The 22,503-nt window shown below is 47.1% G+C and overlaps 1 protein-coding gene across 4 annotated transcripts in view; it reads right to left on the reverse strand.

The window, feature by feature from the left end:
- Positions 1 to 311: 311 nt before the first annotated feature.
- LOC104059949 (discoidin domain-containing receptor 2) overlaps positions 312 to 22,503 on the reverse strand; it is a 63,840-nt gene continuing 41,648 nt past the window's right edge. For 3 of the 4 annotated variants that reach the window (XM_054083976.1, XM_054083975.1, XM_054083977.1), the window contains exons 7-17: positions 19,876 to 20,062; positions 16,440 to 16,686; positions 15,123 to 15,215; positions 14,460 to 14,617; positions 14,033 to 14,228; positions 12,680 to 12,924; positions 10,170 to 10,291; positions 9,632 to 9,829; positions 6,379 to 6,613; positions 3,959 to 4,108; positions 314 to 2,766 (exon numbers count right to left, since the gene is read on the reverse strand). In XM_054083976.1, the coding sequence (XP_053939951.1) occupies positions 2,626 to 2,766; positions 3,959 to 4,108; positions 6,379 to 6,613; positions 9,632 to 9,829; positions 10,170 to 10,291; positions 12,680 to 12,924; positions 14,033 to 14,228; positions 14,460 to 14,617; positions 15,123 to 15,215; positions 16,440 to 16,686; positions 19,876 to 20,062 (1,972 nt within the window). In that variant the 3' untranslated portion in view covers positions 314 to 2,625. Of the gene's footprint in view, positions 2,767 to 3,119; positions 3,158 to 3,958; positions 4,109 to 6,378; positions 6,614 to 9,631; positions 9,830 to 10,169; positions 10,292 to 12,679; positions 12,925 to 14,032; positions 14,229 to 14,459; positions 14,618 to 15,122; positions 15,216 to 16,439; positions 16,687 to 19,875; positions 20,063 to 22,503 lie in introns of all 4 variants that reach the window. The other variant, XM_054083978.1, reaches the window with a different exon arrangement.

Here is a 22,503-nt window from a genome sequence, read left to right on the forward strand (position 1 = left end):
GCTCCATGTCCTTTCTGTGCTGAGGGCTCCAGAATCAGACTCAGGGCTCCAGGTGGGGTCTCACTAGGGTGGAGCAGAGGAGAAGAATCATCTGTTTAGGTACCTATACTCCACCCAAAACTATATCTGAGGAGATAAATGCCCAAAGGTGCCCCAGCCAGCATCTTCCCAGCACTTCCAGAAGCTCCCTCCAGAGCTGGACCTTTTAAATAGCCAGTGGCTCCTTCTTTCAAACCAGAGGGCACACGCTTACCAAAGAGTTACCGGATAATCAGACCAAAATATCTGTCCTCAGTGCAGACACCTGAGTAAAAAAGTAGAAATTCACTTCTGTCAAGGTTATCATTAAAATTTATTGATACGAGAGAAACTTCGTATGTCAACATGTCAACAGAGGAACAGCGCATCCTGACGAAACAGAAGTACTAAGCCCGTTCAGGTGACGTTACAGCGCTCTGGTATCTCTACACTCTGAAGGGCACAAGATCACACACACGGCCAGGTATCACTCAGGCACGTTTTCTGGGACAGGACAGCAATACTCCAGAAACACAATCAACACGTGTTTCGCCAGCCACCAGCGCCTGGTGGGCTGCAGCAGGGACCACGCCGGCCTGGACTCCCATCGCCCGGCTCCAGACAATGCACACGTGGAACAGCCCCTCGCCCCGGCCCCTCTGGTCAAAGGAGGAAAAATACCTGTCTGAGGGCGAGATTCACCCAAGCCCATGGAGCCCCCGCAGGGAGATGAGGTGACTTGGACCCCTGGCTCCGCAGAACATAAACGGGGCTCAAACGACCTGCTGGGATGGAGATGCCCACGTGCAGCCAAGGAAACCCCAGGCTGGGGCTGCAGGAGGACAACCCGGGCACAGTGCTGTCAAAGGAGCTGAAACTGGGAAACTCCAGCAGGAGACACAGCCAGGCCACCCTCCATCCTGGCACCTGCCAAGTCAGAAACAGCTTTATTCTTTCAACGTAACGACTAGCCTTGCATTCTAACTGTTGTGACAACCCCTCTCTCAGCAGTGCCCTCCTGCAGAGCTCACAGCACAGACAGCCACTCACACTACATTTGTGCCCAAGATTTTAAAAGATATTTATCTTTACTGGAAATATATGCTGTTAAATAAAAAACTCACGTGCTGAGCTTTCAGCTTCTCCTAGCTTCTGAAATATCTGCTTTGGTCCTAAGTATCTTGCTAAACAATTAGAGAGGGAACAGCAGAGTATTCCCCAGGCACCTGGTAAATCCACAAAGGATTTATTGTAGAAACAAGCTGAATTCTCTAACTCACTCCAAATGGATTTCAGAGCCGTCTAAAACCCTCGAGAGAATGAGCCTTTTGTGACACAACAAACAAAAACCAACCCCAAGTTCAATGAGTAAATTGTCCTGCGTGGCGCCCAAAATAAAAGGCAAACCCAAACCACGGGGATGCATCAGCCTCATCTCCTGCTGCCAGATTTGATCTCGGCAAGAAAGGAGCCTGAGCTGAAGGGCGTCTGCGTGGCTGATGGCGCCAACCCCACTGCCGACCTGAGGAACCACCGCTGGTGCCGGACACATGGATCTGAGCACGTGTGCGTGCCAGAGACGACCCGTGTGCTGCTGTTTCTCCTCTCGCGTGAGCTGTGACAAGTGACATAGCGGGTTCTGCTCTCAGCCATCTGGTTTCACTGAATCTAAGTTCCCTCTGCACAGGTAACAGCATTGACTTAGAGATCTCATATTAATGGGTACTTATACAGGATTAATTGCACATCAGTCCATTGTGGCTACAAGTTCATTAGGCTAATTAATCTACGTAGTGACAGTAGTACAGTATCAGCTACTTTTCAATACAAACTCCCTACCCTAGCCTTAATCTGTAGGTCAGAAGATCTTCCACCGCAGTGACCTTCCTATGACCTTGAACATTCATTTTCAACAATTTTTCTAGAAAAAAAATCCAGTGTGGGGAAAACGCACATATAGAACAAAGCAGTGCTTAACAACCACAGGAAAAAACAACATGATCTTGGACTCTTCCATCAGCGTCCTTCGTAGACCCTGGTAGCATGACTTCCAAAGGGTTGCTAAACCCAGCTCCGGTAGTACTCAAGTCCATTAAACCGTTCCCTAGCTCTAGACATCTCTAGTCTCTCACTATACATACTGTCTGCAACAAGAGCAGACAGGAACACTTGCTAATGTGCACAAGACTTCCATTTGACTCAATGGAATAGTTTTAGAAGAATGAAGTCTTTACTTCTAGAAATCTGTTCTTGAGTGGTAGCGCTCTCACCAGCTGGAGGCTTCCTATTCCACCCAGGAAAGAGCTCCAAGTCCCTCCAAGTTTTACTCATTCGTTTTGCCCAAAGGTGTACAGGTATCTAAGAAACCCCTCTCACAGTATTCCCAGGAATTGATACAGAAGAGGAGATGATTTTCCAACCAAATGAGATCCTCTGGTCCTGCATGCCAGACCATGGCCAATAGAATGAGCAGCTGCCATGGATGTCTCAACTTAAATACAGAACAGTCAAGGGAGGAGAGCAAGGTGGCCTGACCATCTTCCCGTGAGGTACAGGCAAAGAGACACCAGAGTCACTCTGTTCTGTTCTCTGCCTCTGTTTCTGGAGTCAAATGTTTGATTCCATTTGTTCTAGCAGGAAGTGGTGAATCATGTCAAAAGTGGGACGATCTTTTATATCCCTGCTCCAACATTTCAACATCAGGTCAAACACGGGGTTAGGACACAGAGGAGTCTGGGAGAGATAGATCTGAAAGGAAGAAAAACAGAGAAAAACATTTCAGTGGACTTTCCATAAAATAACTGAGCCTCTGCTCAACTAAAACCAAAAGGACAGTTTCATTCCGGGTTTACAAGACACAGCCATCATGCAAATGTTTGAAATCCACCAAGCGTGAATCTGGCGGTGAAGTCTCCATGGAGCTCAGGCACCACCTCAAATGGCACTGCGGACACTTTGCCAACTTGTTTGATGAGCTGGTCACAAAACACTCCTTTGTCCCCCAGGAAACATGAACGCTTCAGAGATTCATCTTCCAAGTGACAACAAAACACAAACCAACACCAAATTTACCACAATAAAATCCAAATGCTTTCACTCACCGTAGACAACCCATGAGGCTTTCTAAGCATCGTGACAGCTTGTTAGCAGAGACAGAAAAAACACCTTTTAGAGCTTAGCTAAAGCACAGATGGGCAGATTTCTTTTTCCCCTCTCATCTCAATACACATCTTATAGGCTCTTCGCTCAATCATTAGTATTCATGAGACAGTGACTAAAACCTTCTATTATTTTATTCCCCTTAATCCTTTAACTTGTTTGGTGCTAAATATGAATTTTTGGCAGCAAACTGGCGCTCCACTTGTTTGAGTGCAGTGCTCCTCAGTACTGAGGTGCTGGATTGTCCTGCACCATCGCTCATATCTGCTGAAAGCAACAGGGGAAGGCACAGTCCTGCCTGGGACTCAGTAAGAGAGGACAGTGACACAGGGAGGTCCTTCGGCAACCAGAGTTGGCCAATGGCTTCTCGGGAGTATCTAAACTTGAGGCACTAGCAGCTCCTCCTTCCCCACCTCAGTAAGTGGTTCCTCATCTTTCAGAGAAAAGACCAGTGGGAGAGAGATCTGACAAAGGAAAAGAGCAAAAGGATTGTGTAGGAGAGCACAGAGAAGGTAAGGAGGACGGTGCATCAAGGGCAGATTGAAACAGAAATGGCTTCTAAGGAAGAAGCATTGGGTGGGGCCAAGAGGTTACTCCAGTGGGACTCCAAGAGAGAAAAGCTGGTGCAATCACTCTGGAGGAAGAGGAAGAAAGACAGGACACTCTTGAAAAGATGAGCAGTAGAGGCAGAGACTTCCACAGAGGAAGTAAGGCCCACAGAAAGGCCCTGGGGAGATCCACTTGGATGTGGAGGAAGAAGAGGTCACGTTTGCTTTCTCACCTGCCTGCCCTGGCTCCGGAAGAATTCTCCTGTGTTCTCGATGACCTGCTCATCTGAAAGGAGGCTGTACGGCTGCTCCTTACACAGTGTGAACATCTCCCAGAGGGTGACTCCGAACGCCCAGACATCGCTGGCTGTGGTGAACTTGCCCTGTGAACAGAACAGATGTTGTGAGCCCGGGTTGCTCACAGCGCTCATTCAGCGTTTCAGCCTCCACTCCTTGCAACTAAACACGAGGATGCAGAATTCATACCTGGGTAAATACTCTCAAAAAGAGACGGCAGAGCAGGTGACCCACTCTCAGCAATGCACAAACCCGTCCGAGTTTGATATTGCTGCTTTGTGGAGCAGAAGCATGTCTGTGGGACCCCTGGGACAGCTCTAAGGGGCAGCTTTCACTGGGCCAAACCTCTTGAAGCAGGGAGCAAGGCTCTGAGAAAGCCAGAGACTATGGTCCCTCCTGAGAAAGTCTTTGTCTGCAGCAGTAGGAAAATGGACTGTGGGAGGGGGGTGGATAGCTGCTGCCTACCTCCACCCCAAACACAGCCGTGCAGCATGAAAAAGCCTTTGAACTGGAAGCAAAGCCCTCAGGGTGAACGCAGAGCCGAAGCAGACTCCAGACTTCTAGAGAAAGGCCAAGATAATTTGGATCTTTGCACATGTAAGAAGTCAGTGACAGTCTGCTCATTGTCCCTGTTTTCCATCTTCAAAAAAATGTGCCCAAACTGGCCGAGTTTGGAACAATGTGTTTGTGAAGAAGTAAACAGAAGCTGAAGACTACTCAGAAAATAACAACTAGGGGCTGGAGGGCCTGTTTGGGCAGAAAACATCCAAGATCTGGATTGCCCAGGATTATCTGGCAAGCCTAGCAGGCTCTCACTGTCTGAAAGATGTTCACACAAGGAAGATGGACATGACTTACAATTTAGATGCAGCTGGAAACAGGAAAACAAGGGTGAATTTAGAAAAGTGCAGGCCTAACAGTTTTTATAGCAGCGGTAATCACCATTTTTCTGGGTACCCAGTGTGTTATAAGAAAGTAACCAGATGATCTCACCAACGAGTTCAAGAAAGAAATATGGGGCTGAATATCAAGACTGGATGTGTTCGGGCTGTCGAACAATCTCCTACAGGGCAGCAGCAGGACCCTTAAACAGAAACCAAAACCCCAACCTCAAAACCAGACTTGGCATTTGAAACTTGTGAAGTTCTGCCCCTCTGCCTCTCAACTTCACAGCTGGGGAAATGAGCACAGAAAGGCAACTTCTTTATGATTCCAGCAGGGATCCTGAATGCCAGGCACAGAACAGGAATTATGCCCTAGATGGTCTGTGCTGTATTTGCAGGGATATGCTCCTTTTCCAGTATGTGAGTTAGGTCCTGCGTAACCTAAGGGACATCTGCAGTGTATGTTTCGATGCTACGTCAACTGTTACACACGTGTCACTATTTCAGGGGAATGAAACAACAGAGGAAGGGAGAGAGTCCAGTCCTGTTCAATATCTTTATCAATGATATGGATGAAGGCATTGAGTGCACCCTCAGCAAGTTTGCAGACAACACTAAGCCGGGTGGAAGTGTCGATCTGCTGGAGAGTAGGGAGGCTCCAAAGGGATCTGAACAGGCTGGACTGCTGGGCTGAGAACAATGGCATGAGGTTTAAAGAGGCCAAATGCCGGGTCCTGCACTTGGGGCACAACAACCTTGGGCAGCTACAAGCTAGGGGAAGAGTGGCTGGAAAGCTGCCTGGAGGAGAAGGACCTGGGGGTGTTGATTGACAGTGACTGAACATGAGCCAGCAGTGTGCCCAGGTGGCCAAGAAGGCCAATGGCATCTTGGCTTGGATCAGAATCGGCATGGCCAGCAGGTCCAGGGACGTTATTCCACCCCTGCACTGGTGAGGCCACACCTCAAATCCTGTGTTCAGTTCTGGGCCTCTCGCTGCAAGAAGGATGTTGAGGCACTGGAGTGTGTCCAGCAAAGAACAACAAAGCTGGACAAGTCTTATGAGGAGTGGCTGAGGGAACTGGGATTGTTTAGCTTTGAGAAGAGAAGGCTGAGGGAGTAACCTTTATTGCTCTCTACAACTACCTGAAAGGAGGTTGTAGAGAGAAGGGGGTTGGCCTCTTCTCCCAAGTGACAGGGGACAGGACAAGGGGGAACGGCCTCAAGCTGCACCAGGGGAGGGTCAGACTGGATATTAAGAAAAAAATTTCACAGAAAGGGTCATCGGGCACTGGCAGAGGCTGCCCAGGGAGGTGGTGGAGTCCCCATCCCTGGAGGTATTGAAAAGATGGGTAGATGAGGTGCTCAGGGACATCGTTTAGTGGCAGATAGGAACAGTTGGACTTGATGATCTATGAAGTCTTTTCCAACCTAGTGATTCTATGATTCTGTGAATGGTTTTGTGCAGTCCCTACCAGAAGGATGCTCTCCCAGGCCATCCAGCGTATGGGCAGTACAGCTCGTCCCTGGATACGGTAGTAATCCCCACTGTAGAGATTCCTGCTCATGCCAAAGTCTGCAATTTTGATGGTGTAGTTGTTCCCCACCAGGCAGTTGCGAGTTGCCAGATCTCTGTGCACAAAGTTCAGAGAGGCTAAGTACTTCATTCCCGAGGCAATCTGGGTGGCCATGTACAGCAGGTTGGAGTAGCTGCAGTAAAAGAGAACACAACGAGGAAGAAAGTCAATAGAGCTCCCCACATTCAACTCGTTCCTCCTTGCATTCGAGGTATTACAGTGACCCAATTTACCTTTTCCACAACAGGGGAACTACACTGCCTAGTTTGCAACGCCCCCGCCTGCCAGGCTCAGCCAAGCTCCCAAGCTGACTGAGCAAGAACAGACAGGCTGTCCCTGAAATTCAGGGTACTTCGAATGTGACATCCTTTAGATTTTTTTTTTGAACATCAAGCATTAGTATCAAGATTTTCAAAGAGTTTTTGCATCAAAGCACCAACTTTTTGCAGACAGACATGAAAAATGAAGCTGTACAATCTCAGAATCTTGTATCTAAAAAACTGCTTTGCTTGGTATTTCAAACACTGCCACTATTGCACACTTACGTTAATGTAAATACATCATTTAACATTAAAATTAGCTTATTTTTTTAGTATGTTTAATATTACTGAAAATAGAACCAGATGCATTTCCATCTAATATCATTTTAATTCCCCTGTTAGCAAAATGAATCACAGAACAGTTTGGGTTGGAAGGGACCTTAAAGCCCATCCCATTCCACCCCCTGCCATGGGCAGGGACACCTCCCACTTAATCAGGCTGCTCCAAGCCCCATCCAACCTGGCCTTGAACCCCTGCAGGGATGGGGCAGCCACCACTTCTCCGGCAACCTGGGCCAGGGCCTCCCCACCCTCACAGCAATTTAGGATTTAGGATTTCTTCCTAAATCTCATCTAAATACCCAGGCAGAATTTGGACCATCTGACTTTCATCATTCTCCACACACTATTACGCTGCGATGCTTGGTTTGTTTCCCACTGTGCATGCTCAAATGCTTCCCACAACCAAGTATTTGTCACAATAAATTGTTCACAGTTAGTATTTCTCTGATAAAGCTCACAGAAAAGAAAGCCTTAGTCTCCTCCTTCTTGTGTTCTGGTGGCAATGAGAAAAACAGTACCATATTATCCAAATTACACTAATGTAATGCATCTAAGGACAACATAACCAATCTAGCAATAGCTCTAATCGATAGCTAAGCTATTGCTACAGAGATTCAAAGGCGGTCCCTGCCAGAGCAGGGGCAGGACGGGGCTGGGTACCCCTTTCCTCCCAGCCTTTCAGCACAACTCAGCCAGGCGACCCTCAGCTTGGGCCCACACTCAGCTCATTGCTTCTCCTGATCTGGGCGGATGGGTTGTGTCCCCAAATCTGCCACCCACTTGTACCACGTTAACCTGCTTGCTGGCTTGTCACAGAGGAGCAGGCTCAGCCTCCAGATCCAATCTCCTCCCTTCAGTTGTCCTCCCTGCCTAGGACTTGCTCATCCCACTCTGGAAGTCCAGTCTCTCCCGGCTCATCACCAGGGTCCCACCAGCAGCTCTCTTCTGCCTCCTGCCCCCCTGCTCAGCGTTCGATGCGTGGGGCTGTGCATACAGAGGGGCAGGACAGGATTCTATGATACTATAGGGAGTGTCAGGAATGGTTGGACTCGATGATCCTGTGGGTCCTTTCCAACCTGATGATTCTATGATTCTAGGAGACAACTCAGCAGACTCCCCTGTATGATTTGCTAGACAGAAGCAGCAGGCAGAAGCATTTCAAATACCAGAGAGCCATAAGGACTGAAAAGTGTGTGACGCTTCCTAAGGACAGGGCTGGTCACCACATTTGGTGCGCTAAGTATTGAGTCAAGTGGGATGGCTGGACCTTGCCATGTTTTATCACCCACCCACGCACACCAGTGGAGCTAAGCTGCACTCTTTGGCAGGGGGAATCATTCCGCTGTCACTAAACAACTCCTTTATAGATGATACCTGAGCTAGTCAGACCGTCTCCCTTGAACATGAAACCGTATCTGGCTGGAAGGGACAAAAGGAGAGGTGAAAGGATCAGCGGAAGAGAAAGAAAAACTAGGGGTAGAGCCATGTAATGGAAACCAAAGAAGAATGTGAGTAACAGTGCTGAGGTCAGATGAGAGGTGAGGAGGAAATAAAAGAGAAAGGACAGTTTAAGGCCTTGGCCAGGAAAAAAGCCACAAGTCTAAAGGTGAAAGCTGATTCAGAAGCGCAAAAAGGACAGGAGACTGGAGAGAGCTGGAATATGTTTCTACTCTGATGCAAACCCTCTCCCATCCTACAGCTCCTGGTGTGTCAGGATTGCAGTTTAACACTCCCAGATAGGACCACTGACCACTGCCAGCCACTGGTGGAGACACTGGTGGTGTCTTGCCATAGTATGACCCAGCCACCTCCTGTCCAATCCATCAACAGAACTCACTCTCCCGAGCTGCCTTGCTCCAGCTACAAACAAATCTAATCCTTTGTGAGGGCACATGCCAAAGGCTACGCAACGCAGTGATTCCCCATCAGTGCAGGTTACTCCATCGAGCAGAATGCATTAGTCCTACACACAACTCTCCTCTGAGGGAAGAATTTCTGCAATAATAGAGATGCTTTTAAGTTTGATTTAATCCTTCCAGAGGAGGGAGATAAGTGCCACCACTGATTACCAAATATTCTCCTTCTGTTGGCTGATGAGATCTCTCCTTAGTGAGGCTCCACACTCAATTCCTCTCATATAATATTTTTTAGACATCCAGAGAACAGCAGAATCTTCTTAAAAGCCTCGGAGTCTTCTTAAGATTCTTCTTGGAATCTTCTCAAAAGCCTTCTTGACTTTCATCCCAAAATCCTGGCTGTAATGCAACTGGCTTCTCATATTAATGAAATATTTGACGCAGACTCACTAACGTAAACAGATGGTCACACCAGCAAACATCTAAGATGGTCACTGTGAGCAGAATGGTCCATGGTGAGGGAGACAGACCTGCAGTGGCCTCAAGAACACCCTCCCACACAAACCAGGAGCAGTGCCCACAATATGTGCTGTGGCAACAGCTGTGCCGGAGGAAGGTCACTGAAAGGCACAGGAGACTGAACTGGTAGCTCTGTATTGCTGATTCGTCCCAAATACGGGCAGCTCCTCTTACCTGACACAGGGAATATTGTTGGAAATGGCAAATTTGCTGTAGATCTCCCTCTGTGACAGGAACTGGTTGAGGTCTCCATTTTCCATGTACTCTGTTATCATGCACAGCGGGTCATCACGCACGCACACCCCCAGAAGCCGGATGATGTTTGGGTTCTTCAGCCGTGACATGATCTTGATCTCCTTCAGGAAATCATTCCTTGTAAAACAGAAAACGGGTTCAAATCCTAAACTATTCCTTTGTCTAAGGAAAGCAGAAATAGCGTGAAAGAAAATCCCTGTTCAGAGACATTTACACAACAGCATGCAGCAAGTTTGAATGCTAGTTCTGTGCTTGCCTTCAACACTGACCCCGTCCCCAGCAAGCAGGATTAATAGAGCATTGTGGTGTGACCAATCCCTGCTTGTGTCCTGTTCCTTACACGAACACACAGAACGTACACCAGAGACACACGACACCAGGGTGAAACTATGTGAAACTGTTGCTTGGAGAGCATTTGTTTTCTTTCTCAGATGGTTGGTATCGCAGACATGCTTACCTGGCTGTTTTGTTGACATCCGATCTCAGCATTTTCACTGCTACAAGAACTGGCTGGTGAGTGAACTCTGTAGATGGGACTCCCAGGAATTCCAGCAAGCCATCAGCTTCACAAAGGTGCACCTATGAGGCAGAAAGCAGAGGCAACTATGAGTATGCACAGGCCAAAAAACCAGAAGAAAACAAAAGTCACACTGAGGTCATCAGTTTGGTCACCGCCGGCAGAATGACCAAGTGAATGATTTGATAAAGGCGACTCTGTTCTGATCAGAAATAGTCATAGGTTGGCCTGAGATCTTGGACAAAGTGTGTACAGGCACTGCACAGCCCACCACGTCCGAATGGAGGTGGATTGCAGCCTGATTGATAGGTTCCCGGTGCACCGAATTTACTGCAAGCATGCATTTTGGTGCGGCTGACTGGGGCAGCCCCAGCAGCTACTGGAGACGGTCAGGAAGGCAACTGTGTCTGGTGTTGTCTGCATTACTCTGCACGTGTATGCAAACAGCACGGCTGCTACAGGTTTGGTGTGTATAGCACATCACACCAGCCAGGAACTGTCCTGCAGCCTGGCTTCAGTCACCACTCAAACTGAGGAGCATCTGGAATTACAGACAGCTATAAAGTCCTCTGTTTCCAGTAGAAAAATGTGTGCGCCTGTGTGCCCATCCATGTGGGATGGGAATACTTCACTTACAAACACAGCCAGGGATGAATACTCTGAGGATATATAGATGCCAAGTTTCTTCAGATAAATAAATGAATAAAGACATAAAATTACTGCCAGTTGTATAAGAAAGGACGTGACATTTGCCTAAGGAGCTACCAAACACATATTCAGCTGGAGAACAGAGCAACAGATGCTGGGGTGGGGAAAGTAGACAGACTTGAGCGCGTAGGATAGGAAAAGCACTGGAAGAGGGGACTGGATGTGTCACAGACTCGCAGTGGTGAGGGGAATATAATGAATGAATTAATGAATTTTATAGAAAGAAAGCAACAGAACTCACACAACAAGCCTGGTGAGGAGAAAAAGAAGATGGAGTGGAAAACTGGGACAAAACCCATAGAACAGAAACAAAGTACAAGGATGCTGCCGCAGTTCCATGGAGAATGGAAGCTGCTGTGGCAGAAACACAGCCAGGAATAGGGAAGAGCAATGGCACTAAGCAGATATTTTACAAGCACAGGTGATGTGTCCCTGAGTCCAGGGAGCAGATGGCTGGGAGCAAGGGAGAAAAAAGCTTGAAAGGAAGGAAGCTTTGAGTGGAGAGGTGGAAAAAAAGCCATGAGTTGTGTTGGTAGAAACAAGACTGTACACCGAGGCAGAGAAGTGGAGCAAAGCATATTATCATGACCAAACTGGTAAAGACTAAGGAGGTGAGAAGGAAAGAAGGGAGAACGTGATGCTTGTAAGCTTTTACAAGAACACTTATAAAAGCAAGAGAAAGGGGTTGTGATGCAAGGAAAGGAACAGGCTCTGAACCAATCTCTAGGGAAACTGGAGACAGAGAGCCTGGCTGCTGCTGTTTGCCAACACAAAGGAGGAGAATGCTTTGACAGTTGTTAGGAGGACAGGAACAAGAGGGAAGGAGAAACCAGAAGAACAACGATGAGAAAAAAAGCCTCTCTTTTACTTTTGAAGCACAGTCCAAGACAGGGGAGGGTACACACAACAGCAGAAGGGACTGCACCAACAGCCACGTAAAGAGGTTGAGGATGTTAGCGCTTTGTCAACATAGTGTGATCCAGAAAGAAGTGAGGGGGACAGGGAAAGGGCTGAGGTAGGGAAGGTGTACAGTCAGGAGGGAGGAACTACTGCCTTTGCCAACATGGTGTAGAAACAAAGCAGGAGAGATGAGGTGAAACCATTCACAGCTTGAAAGCAGTTCAAGGAGTAAAGAGAAAGCTTGGCAGACGATAGATACCATCCTGCCCAAGGAGTCTGACATAAACTGGGGCTTAAGCAAGCAGCAGTGAGAATCTGTGAGGGGACCACAGTGCCTGGGAAATGTCTCTTTGCTTGGGCCAGTGCAAGCCCCATCAGAACCTCCACCTATTAATGTGAAAGCTGTTTTTACAACTAGGATCCATTTGTCTTGTCTGGAGTCACTGCTATAGTTTTCAAACTCACACAACTAAAGGTGGGCGACAGGCACTGCATGTTCAGGACAACCATGAAACAGTCTGAATGCCCACCGCCAGGCCTTTTCCGTAGGCTCATAAATGAGGATATAGATACCAAACAGAAGAAGTTTGCAAAGCTCATCTGTTGAGAACGACTCATGTGGTGCCAAGCAGCAGCCTTACAGGTGCAGAACAGGGCTCTCTGAAGCCTGCCTTTAGGGACAGGCTTTACATTACATTGCAAAGCCATGTATTAATTAAAATACAATTATGCAGGCGTCTCAGCTCCCAAATAGGAAGCAGTGCCAGAGAGGCATCTCAGAAGTTCCACTGTACCAAGCATCTCCTTTCTGCTGGAGGAAATGCAGAAGAGAACGGCTGTACCTCTCCAAACTGTCCTTCTCCCAGCTTCTCCTTGAGCCGTAGCTGCTGGCGTGGGAATTCACCCACTGAGATGTCCTTTTTGGTAAGTGAATCCACGGTGAGGGCTGGGACTGCGTACATGTTGTTGCCGGTCACACCCTGCAGGTGGACGATGTCCGTTTCAGCATAGTGAGGAACATTGTTCTGAAAGCCTTGGTGAGGAGTGGACTTGGTCAGGTCGGGCTCGGCATAGTCCCCACTGCACACTACGGGGAAACCACAGACAGGTGGAGTTAGACACACTTGCTCCCATAAAACCAGTGCTGGCTTCCTCTCCTCTCAGTCCTGCAGGCCTCGGGCAATTCAGCCTGGCCGCACACCCTACCTTGTACCAAGGTACACCCTGAACGAAGGCTCTGCTTTGTTTGAACAATACCTGCGAGGTACCAGTGAATTTGTGTTAAACAGCCGCCTGCTCTATCCAGTTATGAGCACTAAAGTTCTTGCCCAGACACAGAGGCATGAGTCTGTAGTGGTTTCCCGTTTCTGATTCATCCTGAAGATGACCTATTCCCCTTACCTGACGCAGAGGTGTTGTCTGCAATGTCAAACTGGCTCTGGATTCCCTTCCAACCGAGGTTTCCACTTTCCCTGTTAGCACACTGCACTGCCTCTTACATTCACATAACTATAATGGCATAACTCGTCATAATTAACTCCCTGCATGGTCAGCATTACACAGAACATTCGTTCTGCTTTGAATTCACATCCTGACTTGATCCAAATCAATCTCTCTGTGTAGTATAATGCTGGACCTTAGCAACTTGCCAGTGCTTGCGGAATCCAACACTGCTCTTCCATTCACTAATCAGCACTGCCATCCCCAAGTACAAAGCACTTCGAAATGTGCATCCAAAAGCTCCCCGGGGGCTGAAAGCCAGCACAAAATTCTCTGCTGCATTTCTTCTGCTTTTTCCAAGGGAATTTCAAAGAGCCTTTGCTGCAGGAAGAGGAGGTAAAGGTCTTCTCCACCAGGCAGTCTGGACAGCCCAGGAATGCTGCAGGCAGCAACTCTGTTGCCAAGGGGCAGAGACAAACAGCTCCTAAAAGCTGGCCTGTCTGTCTAACTACAAATAGTCTTCAAAGAGAACAACAAAAGGCCATCACCTTCTCTAGTGGGGAGGTTTTCCCATCTGTCAAAGTGACAGGCTAAAAAGTTTCAGAGCTCCAGAAGGCTGCGTTTAGTCCCTGGGTTAGTATTGTACTGCGCAGGAGTCAGAGAAGGTTACTTAGACACCAAGAAGTGTCACGTTTTAAAATCTGAGGGAAATACTTGAAGAATAAATGTGTAACTTCTGGAGACTATTACATTACCTGAATCCTCTGCACTTTGAGAGAGCTCTGGAAGCTTTTGGAGCAGCGTAGCCGGCTGATGATACTCCAAATCCAGTGGGAAAGCACGTTCATAGGTGGGGTTTGACTGGTGGATCTGGGTCTGGTTGTTGGCAATAGTGTAGCTGTAGAAGGACAGGCGAACCGTGGCATCCTCCTCCAGGATTCGACGCGGGGCCTGCAGAAGAGAGAAAAGTGCTGAGGCGATGCTCAGTCATTAAGTAATGTATTGGCTGTAACCACAGCAATTTCCAGTAACATCTTGGACAGGGCTGGCATCCTTCCCTGCTGTGGGAAGAGTTTTAGCTGCTCTGTGGAGCTGGGGAAACCTGGTGCTTCCCACTCTGAGATCACTAGTATTAATATTAAATACCAAACTTGCATCTGCAAAATAGCTCTGTTGTATTACCTTTTCCAACCTTTTTTGAACATACTGCTTCCAAAGAATGATGATTATAATCAGCAGGAGCAAAAGAATAATAGCCACAAGGCAGCCCACAAGGATGGAGGTATTGGACTCATCTGCTTTCTCTCCTATCCAGGTGCTGGTTACAGAAGATGTGGTTTCTGCAATCACAGAAGAATGAAGAAGCATCTGGAGTTATCAAAGCACGAATTGTTATCTGTGCTGGCTAACTGCCTGCAGCCTGGTACAGAAAAGATCTTGGGCAGCTTCCTGAGCATTAATATTAACTACGTTCACATTTTGTTCTTATCAGAAATTCTCATTTTGAAGGCGCATAGCAGAGAATTGTGCAGAGGAATTCTGCAAGCGGAGCCTGTTCTTGGCATTGGGACAGAGTCCTGTGATGGATCCGTGTAGGGCAGGCAGTCTCCAGAGCTTCACTGGCTGCACACATGCCTCCAGCCCACTTGCTCTGAGGCAGCCTTGGCCAGCTGAGGAAAGAGCAGAGGCTGAGGACTGCAAGATGCAGCCCTGTGTGCGCGGGTAAGAAACCAGGCCATGTCCCGATCTCCAGAAAGGAAAGGAGAGACTATGTTAACCAAGATGATACGGTGAAACCTTCCAACATCTGAGCCCTTGGCATGGCAAAGTAATCGAAATCCTTACCCCAGGTCCCCTCAGTAACGTTGTACTCTGTTTCCAAGAGATCTGTTGTGCTTGTGGCTACCGTAACGAAATTCGGATTCACGCTCTCCATGTCTGTGGAAAGGAAGGGAAGGCGTCAGCCCAATTGCTCCTTCCAGTTGCCAGCAGTCAGCACAATCCCAACCACCACTGCCTTCCCAAGCAGGACTGGGCTGAGCCCCAGGCAGCAGGGCATGAGCAGAGATACCTGCTCACTCAGCACTTCTCGGCACACCGACAGAAATGAGCCTTTGTGCTGAGAGAGTTGGGCTTGTTAAGCCTGGAGAAGAGAAGGCTCCTGGGAGACCTTATAGTGATCTTCCAGTACCTGGAGGGGCTACAAGAAAGCTGGGGAGGGGCTGTTTCCAAAGGCTTGTGGTGATAGGATGAGGGGCAATGGGTATAAGCTGGAGAGGGGCAGATTTAGACTAGACAGCAGGAGGAATTTCTTCACGATGAGAGTGGTGAAGCACAGGAACAGGTTGCACAGGGAAGCTGTGGCTGCCCCATCCCTGGAGGTGTTCAAGGCCAGGTTGGATGGGCTTTGGGCAGCCTGATCCAGAGGGAGGTGTCCCTGCCCATGGCAGGGGGTTGGAACTGGATGATCTTTAAGGTCCCTTCCAACCCAAACTATTCTATTATTCTATGATTTTAGCATGAGTATAGGATTGCCACCCCAGGCCAGATCACGAGTCTGTCTAACCCAAATGACTGAGGGGAACCAGGAGGGGCTGCCATCAGCAAGATAAGCAGCAAGCTGCAATCAGAGCACTTCTTCCTCAAGAATCCATAGCAGATTAGGGACTTCTGACTAAGATGCAGATAATTTAACTGTCAGGGCTGGTGGTTTCCTCCAAGACTCTTGTCCATTTCCTTCCAGACCTTTTTAAAGCACCTCATGGCACTGACTCCTCTGTCACAGTTAAGACTTGAGAAAAAAGTCTGCCTCCTACTTTTCATAACCTAACAATCATCATCTGTGAAACTTTATTAAATATTTTGTTATGAATAATTTAAGAGAAGTACAAATCAACCCCATTAGCAGCAGGCAGCCGTCTCAAAATAAGTGCACTATAGTCCAATTTTTGTTTGCCCTGGTTGTGCTCCTGCACATGTGCATCAGTATCGTTCTGAAAAGAATCCACTGTAGACTGGTCCTTTCTACCCCTGCTTTCCCCTTCCAACTGTCCCAGTGCCTCTACTGTTTCCTCCTTCCAATTACATGGAGTTAATGCAGTGGGACTACATGTTCTACCCCTTCATGGTTCACCAGTTCCGCCTGACTGCAGGAATACTCACCTGACTGGAAGGAAATCTCGCTCATCATCATCCAGGTGTCAGCAAAGTAGAAACGGCAAAGTATGGCTTTGCCCACGCGCTGATTGAGGGGGACAGTCACAAACCTAGCGCTGGGGTTTTTGTCATCTAAGACAGTTGCCACTCCAACAGGTTCGGACTCCCAGTCTGCAATCAGGCGTGGTTTGAACAGACACTCCACCTTCTGGAAGATCTTCACCCCCTTGGAAAACATGTTGTTACAATGCACCTAGGAAGAAAAGAACACATCAGACAGGAGGAAGATTTATTGAAACCTAAAGAAAAGCCTCAGGGATTTTCTGTTCATGAAGATTTTCTGTTTCTAATATCTCCCTGTATGAACACTAACCCAGAATGAGCGACTTGTTCCAGTATAGCTTCATCCACTCAGTGTGCAATCATTTATGCAAAAAGTGATTCTGAAGTATTAATAGCGCTTAATTTTACCTGCAAAAGCTACGCTAATGGTCAAGTTTTGGCAGGCTTTCCAAAAGTCCCATATAAAAATCAATTAAAGAAATCCTGTTCTAATCTGAAAGACCAATTCTCCTTGAACCTATATCCTAAGTGGAGAGAGAAAAAATAACTGTGGCTCTAGTCTTTTTCAGAAAGCCTTCAGCATCTGCAGTCTAAGCCAATTTCTTCAAAAAAACAACCAACCAACATGTGCAAGCTGGAGAAGATACCCCCGACAAACAGAGCCCTTCTGCTGTGGTTACTCCTTGAAGGCCACAGAGGATCTAATCTCTCTATGTCATCATGTAGGCCTGAATCTACCAACCTCTCTTGATGGCTTAGTACATTACCAGGTTGTCCCTGCTGCGATGGCACCATCAATGTAGCTACTGAAGCTGGAATTTGAAGTGCAATCACTAATCATTATGTTCCCAAGCTAACATCTCACTAAATCAAAGGCATCCTCTTCAGACTAAGCAGTTCACAAACTGCTTTCAGGCTGACTTCACTCCTCTGTACCAGGGAGGTTTGTTTTACCCTTCCAAGACCCAGTAGCAACCCCATCCTTTCCTGCTCTTGGGTTGCACCCAAACCAAGAGGCTCTCCAGCACAGAAGTGCTATCTCCATCTCCCCGGGTTGTGGCACTCATCAACACCAAAGTCCTGGTGCTCTCTCAGGCCTCCAGCACTTCCAAGGAAGCAGGCCCCACAAAGAGGGGCCAGGGCTGCAGGGATCCTTTACTGTTCCACTGTATCCTGAATGCAGCTCTTGCCCTGAGTCTTTCCAAACCAACCAGCCTTACAGTTTAGATTCCACCAGGCAGTCCTGAAGATCCAGACCACAGTATTTTGGCACTATGGCCAGTGACCAGGAACCAGAAGGAATAAGGGAACCCTGAAGTCCTCATCTCATCCCTCAGTCTAATCCATTTTCATGGCCATGGTGGTCTGCCCCTTCCTAGCCACTCTAGGAATTACTCCCTAAGGACGGTGGAACCAGCTCCCAAACGAAAGGCAGCTTTGAACCCCATTAATTGCTTGGCCTCCGCAAGGTCTGACAGTGAATAGTACTGAAGCAGTAATGAGGACTGCAGGTCTGATGAGCAGTAAAGAGACAAAAGAAGGGTATTTGCATATAATTAGAAACAAATGAGGCACGGACAACATAATTGAATAAGGAGAAAGAGTCATCCATAACAAGCAGGAAAGCTTGATGGCTGCAATACACAGTTTGTGCTATATTTGGACAGTACAGGAGTTGGATATGTTCACATCTTCAACTGATACAGAGACACGTTCTATTCCAATCACCATCCACGACAGTGCAATTTTATCATAGGCAAGCCTAAATTATTTGCAATGCAGTTGCAATACTTGCTGACATTTATATTTAATACTTCCTTGGATACTGGGAAAGTTCAGAAGGCTGGAAGAAAGCCAAGAGGTATGAAGATACAAAAAAGGTATCTACAGACCGCTTAGCCTGCATAAAATAAATGCAAAGCTGAAACAGGCAACAGTAAATAAATAATGAGGAATAATTTATGCTAATCAATACAGCTTTATAATGCTATTCCAGATGAAGGAGCAATTTTTATGAGCTTGTGTTTGGTTGATCAGGATGGCTGTGCTTACATGACAGACTTTTGTGAGGCATTTGACTTACTATAACATCTGATTCTAATTAGCATAGTGTGAAGTCAGGAATTAGATTAATTTGATTAAAGTTATCAACTAGTAAGTAACAAATTTCAAGGCACAAATTCTTCTCTAGGTGTTTTTCTAATGGGAACACATATTCCCAGCTCGAGGTGATTTGCTGCCTTTTTCAGTGATCTGAGAAAGACAGCAGAATCCCGAGCAATAAAATAAATTAAACGGCTAAAAGAAAGTTTTCTAAAATAATGTGAAGTTTTCAGGATTCGTTTCAGGGTAGTGAACATGGGAACAAAATTTAAGTGATGCTGCCTACCATGGACTTTTATTCTGGACACCAATAACTTTGAATCGACTTGTAGCAAGATACCAAGTCTTAATCAGCACTGGTTCCCTATCCACTGAGTAGGAGGAATGACTCGATCCCAAGATTCATAAACAAAGAAGAATCATCTAAAAGCAGGAAATTGGTACCGTTCTTGATGAGAAAAGCCTGCATCCAGTTCCAGTTTCTATTCCTCCAAAAGGGTACTGGGAAAGGAGGAAAGGATTGGAAGGTAGCTACAAAAACAACCCTGGATCTCACAGGGAAGGCATCGAGAGGTTCAGCCAACTTCATTTACTGAAGCAAAGATTAAGAGTGGTTTAATCAACAGTGTAGAAGCAGGAAAAATTCTGAGAAGGCAGGACTCTTATTTTTGCCAGCAAAAGCAGGCTAAGAGACAACAGTTGCAAGTTAAAAATAGACAAAATAGAACTGGGGTAAGTAACCACTAAAACAATTTACTTAAGGATGTGGTGGGTTCTCCTTCATTTGAAATCTCTACAATAAAAGCCACCAATCCTTTTTAACAGATTCTGCCATTTACTAGAGACTCAAATTTCAGTTCATCCTGTTCCTGTGTGTTTAAGTAATTTCCCACAGCACAAGCAAAGACTGAGGCATCCACAGAAAGTTTTGGTCCAAATGAAAGCACAACCACATTCCTTCACCTCAGGTGTCAGGCAACCCCAGGACAGTAAGCAGCCTACATCCTAAATCCATCTCAGCTGCCCAACCGCTGTTTCAGGTGTCTGCTTGTCACTTTTTGAAGCCAAATACTGAACAGAGAGTGTCTGAGCTCTGGAGAGGCAAGTTCTCCCCTGCTTCACCTTTCTACATTGGCAAACTTGGGTCATCTCCTACTCAAACTCTGACCCTGGTGCCAGGCACCTTGTATCCTCCTGCTCTGGGAAGAGGACTCCAAGGGGTAATTCTGGAAGCACCCAGCCCCAAAGCTGACTGGAGAGGGACAACGCTGACTACCTTCATGGAGGTGAAGTTCCGTGGTCGGTCAAACTGGAACTCCATTTCAACACAGCCCGTGACGAAGCTGTCATTCTTCCAGCCCACATAGTCATAGCCTGGCCACACACGGTACTGGTGGCTCTGCGTGAAGTCATCCAGTCCCAGCACACCGTCCGTCAGCTGGCCCAGACCACCATACAAGTGCCTAGCAGGAAAGAACCAACAGTTAGGCAGAAGACCAGCTTGGAGAGCTCAAATGTGCAAGCACACGGATCCTTCAGCCAGTACCAGGGAAACAGTTTATTTACCCTTAACCCACCCTGGACAAGAACTCAGTCCCTGTTCTTATGCAACATCACATTTATTTTCATAGAATCATAGAATGGTTTGAGTTGGAAGGGACCTTAAAGATCATCTAATTCCAATCCCTTGCCATGGCCAGGGACACCTCCCACCGGATCAGGCTGGGCTTTTATTCAGACTGGGCTTTTAAAACCTTTCCCTGCTTGGGAAAGGGCATTTTTACTTTGGTATCAAGCAAAGCCAAGCTATGAGTAGAGTTTCTTGAGAATGAAAATGGAGACTACAGAAAATGACACTGCTCTCCAAAGACAGAGCTTTAATTCCAGCATTTCACCATGGAGCTGCACAGGAGGAATCATGCTCCAGCCTGTCCTGGGGATGCAGTGGGAAAAGTGTGCAGGCAGGCACAGAAAAGCAGAAAGAGGAGCAGTGAGACCAAGGGCGGTCACCCAGCCACAGGCAGTTCTAACTGGGACCATTTCTGGCATTGCCCTTGTGCAAGAGGAGAGTGCTATCAGCTCAGTTTCCAAGGCTGATCAGACTCTTCACTCGGGACCCTCCGCTTCCTATCTGAGAGTGCAGACCCACTGTACAGCATTCCAGCACTGTCTCACAGTAGAAGATACCAGATGTGGGATAATCTTGCCTTTTGGGAGCCATCCCAGCAGGGAAAGCACTAAGTTCAGCTGCATTAGTGCCTGAACTTGCTCCCTGGACCTCTATTCAGCTGCCTCTATGTAGGCTTTGTAACCCAACTGGACTGTAGCTATGTACAGTGAAGGTCCCCAAGTCCATTCACCTCCTGTCACTACGGATGCCTTTGAAATCCAAAACAGGATCAACAGCTGGAAGAGGCAGATTCCCGCTTCCAGGCCAGTCAGGCACAAGAGCTAGAGGTTAAGCAGTTTGAAAGAGTCCTTGCTTTTCACACCTACATCTGCAGCTCCCTGACACTCCCCAAGCAGACCCAGCTTTCAAAGCTGGTGCAGGACAGCAACACCAACCTCTTTCTGCACATAAAACACATTTTTTAGCTAATATCCAATCCCTACTGTACCAATGCAGCTTGAAAGCATTGCATGTTAACATATAAAGATGTTGTTACCTGGTATCTTGCAACATCCTACAAGCAGGAAGAATGCACTTGGCGCTCTGTTATTTTCACTCCCAACATGACAGAACACAAATAAATTTACAGAAATCACCTCTAAGCATAAAAAACCCCAAACTTTAGGCAACAGCAAGAGCGTCCAGGAAGCTAGTGACAACTGAAACAGGACGTGTAATGAAAGCACCTCAAGCCAATAGGTGACACCAGGGCACTGTCAGACAATGTCAGATCACTCATCAGGCACATTCCTCCCGGCAGGGTATGCTGCCTCAGGAGGATACCCACGCCCAAGGTTGTCTGAGGTTTCAAGCCACTGAAACACACTCAAATCTGGATTTATAGCAAAGAAAATCATCACACTAAACATCTGAAAGTTCAGCTGGTTATTTAACATTTCAGATACGGACCCTTAATGAACTCTCCTTCCATGAGAGTCAACTATTGTGCAAAGCAGACCTCAAAATGCCAGTAACGTGCCACCCTACCTCATCTCAGCAATATGAAAAATTAACAGACCTGTAATGAGCCATCACGCTCCAGTTACTTTAGGCTTTTTTACTCCAAATTGGAAAAGCATCACACCCAAGAAATGTTTACAGTGAGTAAGCAGCCACCTTCCTCTCCTAGCACATTGGCAGCAGTGTCTCTGCTGACCCGGTGCTTCTCACAGGGAGTAATGCAGTTTTCCAAGTTGTTTCAAGTCCATCAGAGCTTTGTTTTCAAAAACAATATCTGAAATCTGTCCAGGAGCTCACAGATAACAAGTGCAGGTCTAGAGTTCAGGTGTTACGCATTGTCTCAGATGCACAGTTTAACCTGGAGACCTCCTGCAACAGTTTAAGATGCAGTCTGCTAGAGAATGCATTTCAGACACCAAACTGCAGAAGCAACAAAGACAATGAAGAGTGGAAGGACCTTCATCTGCTCCAGGGACACTGGAGGTTCTCCCACTCCATTCTGGGGCAACAGAAGAGTAGCAGCACCTTACGATCTTTAGTATCAACGACAGCTTAAGGCTATACCTGAGCCAACAGAGAAATCCGTGCAATTAATAGGGTGACAATTAGAGCGCGAAAGCAATGAGGACTTCAAGGCAATCCAACACATCAGGACTGTGCCATCACATCATCTACAGATGGAAGCTATGAACTAAGACAGCACTTAGCTGGATACGGACATAGTCTTCTCTTTAAAGAGAAGCAACAACAACTTCCAATAATAAAAAACCCTAC

This window comes from Cuculus canorus, chromosome 19, assembly GCF_017976375.1.
Source record: "Cuculus canorus isolate bCucCan1 chromosome 19, bCucCan1.pri, whole genome shotgun sequence".
NCBI classification, from domain to species: domain Eukaryota; kingdom Metazoa; phylum Chordata; class Aves; order Cuculiformes; family Cuculidae; genus Cuculus; species Cuculus canorus.